At 41.9% G+C, this 8,458-nt stretch overlaps 1 protein-coding gene across 1 annotated transcript in view; it reads right to left on the bottom strand.

Moving 5' to 3' along the window:
• The window catches only part of LOC107674247 (uncharacterized), an 18,975-nt gene that overhangs the window by 3,732 nt on the left and 6,785 nt on the right, over positions 1-8,458 (bottom strand). Inside the window, exons 2-8 of the mRNA XM_016468179.1 lie at positions 6,690-6,802; positions 5,857-5,932; positions 4,869-5,055; positions 4,555-4,623; positions 2,034-2,980; positions 1,097-1,920; positions 809-1,012 (exon numbers count right to left, since the gene is read on the bottom strand). Coding sequence (XP_016323665.1) covers positions 809-1,012; positions 1,097-1,920; positions 2,034-2,980; positions 4,555-4,623; positions 4,869-5,055; positions 5,857-5,932; positions 6,690-6,802 — 2,420 coding nt within the window. The remainder of the gene's footprint in view (positions 1-808; positions 1,013-1,096; positions 1,921-2,033; positions 2,981-4,554; positions 4,624-4,868; positions 5,056-5,856; positions 5,933-6,689; positions 6,803-8,458) is intronic.

The following is an 8,458-nucleotide window of genomic DNA, read 5'->3' on the forward strand; positions in this document are numbered from 1 at the left end:
CACACACACACACACACGGAGCAGTGGGCAGCCATGTGCTGCGGCATCTGGGGAGCAGTTGGGGGTTCAATGCCTTGCTCAAGGGTCTCACCTCAGTCGTGGTATTGAGGGTGGAAGAGAGTGCTGGTTATTCACTCCCTCCACCTACAATCCCTGCTGGTACAGAGACTCAAACCCGCGACCTTTGGGTTACAAGTCTGACTCTCTAACTATTAGGCCACGACTGCCCTGGAAAAGGACGTTGCAATAACTGGGTGCCAATATTTGTGTCCAACGTGAACTAGAAAAACATTTATTTCATAATGAGATTTTCCCCCTACTTTCCATTGTTTTACTTCAATGAAAGGTTAGAATTTTGTGAATTTTTGGAATGAAAGATCAAAAGGATAAACAATGAAGATTTATTTTCACAGCCACCTTTGCTAATATTTACCAAGGGTGCCAATATTAGTGGAGGGCACTGTATTTTCCTAATGAAGGCTTGACAAAAATATATCTTAATTGAAAATAATGTGCATATAAATGAGGTCAATAAAAATAATACCTTTAGGACTGACAGATATTTATTTGTTATTGATGAATTTAAATTTATGTTCTTTCCTATTCTTAGTGTAGCTACACCGTTTTAACAAAGGTTGCACTTATCAGCATTTAAAATGGAATTAAATAACCCTGGTTTAACTGGTACATGCATTGCACATGTAAACATGGATTATGTCACAATCATCAGTGCTGTCCTCATTCCCTGGAACTGAGGTGTGCAAAGGCATATTGTCACACTGTATGACAGTCATACAATCAGACTCACCAGGCTTGGGCTGTCCTGAGGCCTTTTTGCGTCCCGTTGAGAGCAGGGAGCTGCTGTTCATCTTCTTGGGCCTGGGAGATTTGCTGTTGCTTTTGGTTTTCTTCATCATAATGCTGGTTGCAGGAGATGGTGCTTCAGGTTTCTCTTTACTCTGCTCAGCATCTGACTCCTCTGACAACGAGTCAGCAGAGTTTCCTGACAACACTGAAATGGAAGGATAAGTATGACTGATGTGTTCAATACTCTTTATTTACACCTGCCATATGCTTGGCACAACAACTCACTCACCATCTAACTCCAGACAGATGTGGTGTAAACTCATTCCACGGAACAAGACGCCATCTCTCTCTCCGCATAGTACCACCCGACCAATCAGACCCATCAGCCCAGGGTCCTGGCCAATGGTTGCACAGCTTTGCGTCACGTGATACTCCTTCTGCAAAAAGCTTTCCAATCGCTGTATGGCAGACCCATGCTGCCCTTCCTCCTCACCCTCACTTAACAACAGCAGTTGAGTAAGTATCGCCACCTGCCTCCGAACGCGTGTCTGTGTCAGTGCCCGCGGGTGCTGAGAACCACTGGACCGAGCCAAACTACGTAGTAAATCTGTGCCTCGTAGGGGAGTGGCTGGCGAATGATACGGCCTGGCAAACACATAGGCGTTCTGTGGATCAATTCCCACGCCGGCACGAGTCTGCAAAAGCATCTCCAGACAGGCTTCAGAGTGTGGTGGGAGGATGAGTGGCTGTACGCGGCCACGTTTCCCTTGGACTCCAACACGAGGGAGATGGGGGAGGACCATCCGCTCGAAGGGTGAGAGCGAGGCCTCCAGTGGGGTAAGAGTTGGTGGGGCACCAGATTGCACAGGGATGGGGCACTGGGGTGTGACGCGGGCCTGGTACTCGGAGACGGTGAGTTTGGAGACTTCACATTCACGGCGGCGATTGTAAAGGATGAGAAGGGCCAGACTGGAGTGACAGAGGAGACGCCATGCCTCGGCCGACTGTGGTGAGCGGGAGAGAGAAATAAAGGCAGAGTGCTGCAGCCGCCGCAGGTACAACACCAGGGAGGAAAGGGAGGAAAGAAGTGGGAGCATGTGGGGACGACGCAAACTGAGAAAAGAGAAAATGGGAACAAGAGGACTAGGTGAATTTAAAGAGAATGGATAATAAATTTTAACAGTGAAACCGTTTTTAACATTGTGAGATCAATTGAAATGTCTGACCTTGATAGGTCGGTCTTATCCTCTGCTCCGCTTTCTTCTTCTCTCCCTCCATTGTCCTCTCTTTCTTCTTTCGAAGGTTCTGACTCCTTAACATGGTCCAAAAACACTGGAGTGGGCAATTCCTCTTCTTTTGTCTTCTCAAAAATGTCCACCTCCTCTTTATCCTTTTTAGTTTTTCGTCCTTTTCTGGGAGGAGTAGCAGGAGTAGGTGGGCTCCTCTTTAAGACAGACACTGGAACACCACCTCTTCTGGGTGGAGTTGTCAGGGCTGGGGTAGGACTTTTGTAAATAGGGCTAGAGAGGGCAGGGCTCCTTCTGACCGGAGACAAAGAAGAAGAGGGAGGTGACTGTGGTGTTCCCACCACCACACCTGGCACAGGAGCCACTTGAAGGCATTGGGATTGCTTGCTCGATGATGGGAGAGGTGACTGTACACAAGGAGGGTCACCAGAGGTGCATGCTTGCACCATGGCAGAGCACACGTCTGGTTGGTGGGCGTGGTGTTTATCCAGATGGTGTGGGAGAGATCGGAAGTGACGGCCACAGTAAACACAGCGCTGTTTCTGTGCCATGGTGCTCTGCCCACAACCCACTGACACATTGACACTATTAGCAGGAATTCCTGAAGACGGAGGGCACTTAAACACAGGTCTGGAGGGAGCAGCGGGCTGCAGTGGGGAGGACAGGATGGAGTGTGGAAAAGTGGGAGGATGGCTGGGGGGTCGTTGAAGTGCTTTTCTCTTAGCATGTGCAGCAGGAGAGGACAGGGCTTTGTGCCTCTTGCGGCGGTGAGGTATTCGCATGCGTCTCTCTCCATTGGCATCATCCGAGTCAAGGTCTGAATCACTTGGCTCAGAGTGAGACAAAGGAGAGGAGGAAGGAGAGAGAGACCAGGAAGGTGTGAGGTATTCTGATGCAGAAAGTGGAACTGGGCCGGACTCTTCCTCCTAAGAAACAAAAAGCAGATGCATTTCTAAGATCTGTTAAAGAGTGAATAATCCAAAAAGCATTGCATTCAGGCTTTACGCTCGTTTTACTTCTGTAACATATATAAATGACAATTTTTTAAGTGTAATGACTGAAAGTGAAGAATGTAGGGCAGAACTTAATTTTATCCACCAGGAAATTACTAAACATCACCAACACTCACTTTGAAGAGGTTTTTTGACCAGAAGCATCCAGATTTATTTAAACGATGATATTTCTTGTTGATTAATTGCCATTCAGTGCGTTTACATGCACCCTCTTAATGCGATTATAATGAGATTTTGGCAATATTGTGATTAAACTTTACATCATGTAAACACAATACTTCGATCTAAATAATGCGATTAAGCTCATAATAACAGCAAGCATAATCGTATTAACATAGGTGGCCTACGCCGATTTTAATCGAAATATACAGGCATGTAAACACCTTAATCCCATTATTGCCACTCTGACCAAAGTGCGCATGTGCTCGTGACGTACACACTGACATGACACGCACAATATGCAGATTAAAAACGATGGCGGAGAAGAGAGAACGTCGCATTTATTTCCAGTGGTATAGGTGCACGAATGGAAAACTCTTGTGGACTCATACGGAGATGAACACGTTCACACAGCTCCATGAATGATACCGGTGACATTCTGAAATTTTCCCTCCACTCTGAATCGCTGAACTCTGTTAGCACAACTCGCTGCCACCAGTCTCTGCTCCTTACCCTCATCCAGAGACAGCATAGGCAAACCCAACTGAAATAGCATTGCCATCACATTTCTGTTGTGAATTCCCATCATATCTGTGCTGTGCAGTGGGGTATGTGAATAATGGCGGTAATAAAAAATAACCACAATTCTTAGCGAAAACGAATAATGAAAATAGCATGTACACAGTAAATGGGAGTGAAGAGCTTTGCTCTTAACATGTAAACATCATAATGCGATTAAGTCCTTACTCTGATTATTGGAAATAATCACATTATTCATGCGCATGTAAACGTATTCATTGTTGTCTTAAGCTTTATTACATTTTTAATTTGCATGTTGTTCATTATATAGTTTTTTTTTTAAAGGCATTTCGAAAATTACTGACAATACCCTAAAATAATGGTTGAACAATTCGTTAAAAGGACGCAGGCTAAAAAGGTGTGGAGCAAGATGATACAATGCCAACTTTTTTATTTGAAATAAAGATTGAAATATGCACAGAAACCAATAAAGTGTTTTAAAAAGTGAATAGGGTCAATTTTTCATAATGACTTTACAAGTCATAGGGTCAATTCCAAGAGGAACACTTAAGTTGAAATTAATTAAATGAGTATGTCTGAGATTACTGGATGAAACAATATGGAGAGGAAAATGCAGGAGATATTGGTGTGCTGTGGTGCTTATGCTTATGGTATGTTTACACTGATGGCAAGGGGTGCAGCAATCATTTCATTAGGACAGGATATTCAGCAAGAGGCCTGAAAATGACTGTTGCTTGGTAACTGGGTGTGTCTATAAGTGTATTAGTAAAAATGTAATGCATATTTACCTTCTTAATGTTGCTTTCGTGGTCTGAGCTGCAATCAAAGCTACTAGGAGGTACAGTGCCATGGAAACCCTGAGAGGGATGCAACATCATTACAAAAAAAATGTCAACCATGTGACATAAGAGTAATAAAGTCCCTCCAACACAACACTCTCACACATACACATCAATAAATCAAACACCATATGCATATAAACTCATGTCACAAACACATCTAAATTATAAACGGTCAACAATTTGCATACTGTTAGTAACACTAAATGCAAAAGGAGCTCAAAGCATTGAGATGTGCTAGCCATTGTCATGGTTACACTTACCATAGCGTTTTCTCCCCACTCGGTCAAACTGTAATCCACAGTGATCTCCTCCCCCTTAGCGATGTCGCAGATCGCTATGACAGTCAGTCGCACTTGATTTCCACAGTGCACTTCACGAATGCAGCAGTTTGGTGGTGGGGGGTATGAGACGGCCCCCCTCCCTCTGCTAGAGCCGTCCTCACTTACACTGCATGAGAGAAAACTACATCAGACAGCAATACAGCAAACAAAACTGATAGAGATAACCACATCACAGCTGGGAAATCTTGCAGACCCTATTTTCTAAGCCACGGAGCGGCAGACTTATGCATGTCATGCAGTCATGCTGTCTCAGCTCTTACACCTTTGATTATTAACATTAATAACGACAAATCAGAATGTCCCGTTTGGTGTGAACTCAGCATTATTAAGAATTGGATTCAGATAAATAGTGTTTGGTCACAAACAGGTTGTTTATAGCTAGTTGCTGCTACTTCATGTGTGCTAACATATACTTGCTGAAATATTTATCTAAAGATTAACCATCAGTTCTGAAGCCTGTATAAGCCTGGCATATATTCCCAACCAGGACGAACGTCATATATAAATATTAATTTATAATTACAGAACACACTGTTGCCCCCCACACCTGTCATCATTACTGTATATACAGAGATACATATAAACATATATTTCTGTCGGCACTATGACTAAACACAGCAATAAACAGATACAAACACACACACGTACCATAAGCCCAGCAACGCACTATGATAAATGCACACAAACATGCACACACTTTCTCTCATTGGCCCAATGATAATAAACACATTTCAATAAACACATACACACAGCTTGCATTCCAGTAATCCCCCACCTCCATATGCACACAACAGTATCTCTCAACCACACAACAAACAATTACTTGCTATCTCTTCCTAGCACACACACAGACACACTCATGCAGTATCTCTACTCAGACCACACACACACTCAGTCACTCACTCACCAGAGCTGAGCAGATTGAGTTTCATAGTATGGTCCATCAGCAGCAGGCACTCTGTGTTTGTCCTCATGACCATCACCTGAAACAGATATAATAGGATCTCACATAGATATTTACACACTCATACGTTCTCTGACACATACACATGTACAATGTGCTCCAATGTGAAGCCATGATGTTTACTTCGATGAGTTAAGGTACATTCACACTTACATTGATTAAATCATTGGATGTTGGCAAGCAGGAATTCCTGCTTGACTAAAGTATCTAAGAAGACTGATCATGTGACCTCCAACTAAATTAGACCATTCTGGGAAATTAAGTGTTCTTTTATCTTACATAATATATACATATAAAAAAAATGTCCTAAAAAAATTATATATATATATATTAGGGCTGTGCAAAAAATCAAATGCGATTTTCATGTGCATCTCGTCAGTAAAGCCGCTCCTGTGATTAGCAGTAAATCTCCAGCACGTGCGTTCAGATGGGGCGGCATTTACTACAAATCGCATATATATATATATATATATATATGCATCCTATATATATATTTTTTTTTAAGATTTATAATATGCATAAAATCTACTATTTAATTAAATTTCAATTAAAATATCCAATCTATTATTTAATGTATTAAATTTAAATTTGAAATTCTTAAACATTCTTTAAAATTCTGTGCGCTTTAATTCAAAATTCAAAAAGGCATTGAAACGTAATTCAGCTGGAATTCTCAATTCCAAAGACCCTACTGTACTCCTATTGGTAACTTCTGCATCTTTATTCTTACATTATCAATTAAAGTAACAAAAAGGCTAAAAGCACACACACTTCACCTTTCTCTGGTCCATAGCTGTTCTCAGACATGCTCTCCTCCTCATCCTCTGTAGCAAAGACTCTGTCACACACTTTTACTGGTGTCCCTTTCCTTTTCCTTCCACAGCCACGTCTACAAAACACACACGCACACACATCACATTAAACGGACAGCCTGACCAACTTAATCAGCAACAAATCATAAATCACAGACAAATCAATAACCTGGATACATCAGTGGATCAATGGAAATCACAGCACAAATCTTGCTCAATTTTGCTTATGTCTATAAATGAAAAACATGTGGCAGGAAAACATGTTTAATTAAGACTAGTTTAAAGTGCCTATGTTACTAAAAATAGTGCTACCTATACAATTAATCTTCTATACCTTAACTAAATGAAGCCTATCAACTGATCTGAATCATGATCACATCTGAATCAAGCACATCAGAAATATAATGTAATGCTCATCTTAGCAAACTCCAGTAATTAATCCACTTTGCATTCGCTCTCCTTCAAGGGGAAGAATCAGTTCGGTGGAATCCCCTGTTAAAAAAAACCCAGCATATGCTGGTTAGGTACGTTTTGAAGCATGGCAGCTGGTTTGAGCTGGTTTAAGCTAGTCCTTAGTTGATCATGAGCTGGTTTAAGCTGGTCCTGAGCTGGTTATGAGTTGATCCTGAGCAGGAGCTAGTTGCTTAGGACCAGCTTAAACCAACCCATAACCAGCTCAGGACTAGCTTAAACCAGCTCATGACCAACTAAAGACCAGCTTAAAACAGGTCAAACCAGTTGCCATGATTCAAAACATACCTAACCAGCATATGCAGTTTTTTCAACAGGGTATATATGTACAGATTCTAACATAACACTGATCTAATCATGATCTAATCTAATCATAATCATCTAATCATCTGATCATTCCACAGATGCAACTGTGAATGCTTAATTAGACAAGTGTAGAGATTAGGGTTGGGCCGATAGACGATGCCATCGTCCATCACCGATGGCTGACAGACATCACAATGTTGAGCCGGCATCGTGATCCCCCCCCCCCATACCCCCCGCAATCCACTGCTTCCCAATTCCGTTTTCAGAAAGGAAATTAAGTGTACTACAGTACCCCTAAAGGGAATAAATAGCCAACGAGATGGGAGGATAAAAAATATTTCAATACTTTCTCTCGCAATTATATCGTTGGGTAATTATACTGTATTGCGTGCATCAGGGAGCTGCTACTAATATGCAGGGCATTGAAACCGCTTTCGAATGCGTGCTATCATCTTACTTTCGAGATTCGCGATCACACGGACTCTAAACTATGGACCAGTACTGCCGCTACCACACATTTTACAAGATTAGATATTTGTCAGTGGACAATGGCGAATGATTTGCAGATACTGAACACCAATCAGTCATCTCTCCTTACTCTGTGTATGTGGTAAGTGAACTTTCATGTACTATAATGTAACAGTCTACCGCTAGCAAGTGGCTAACCATGACCCTTTAGTGGCTCCATAGAAGGCGTTATTTGTTTTCCGTGCCTTTCTGCGTACGAATTCACGCTTCGGGCACATTTTTGGTCATAGACAACATATGTTGAATATATACGTTATTGCCTAAGCGGGAAATCAAAAAATTTTTTATAAAAATGTGGGCTATATAAAATTTAAATAATAACAAACATCATATTGTTCCCTTTGTTTTGCGTATGCTCGTGTCACTTACAGTTAAAGTTAGGGGTGCTCCGATTGATCGGCTACCGATCACTATCGGCCGATAATCAC

This window comes from Sinocyclocheilus anshuiensis, unplaced genomic scaffold (assembly GCF_001515605.1).
Source record: "Sinocyclocheilus anshuiensis isolate Anshui unplaced genomic scaffold, SAMN03320099.WGS_v1.1 scaffold728, whole genome shotgun sequence".
Classification (NCBI taxonomy): domain Eukaryota; kingdom Metazoa; phylum Chordata; class Actinopteri; order Cypriniformes; family Cyprinidae; genus Sinocyclocheilus; species Sinocyclocheilus anshuiensis.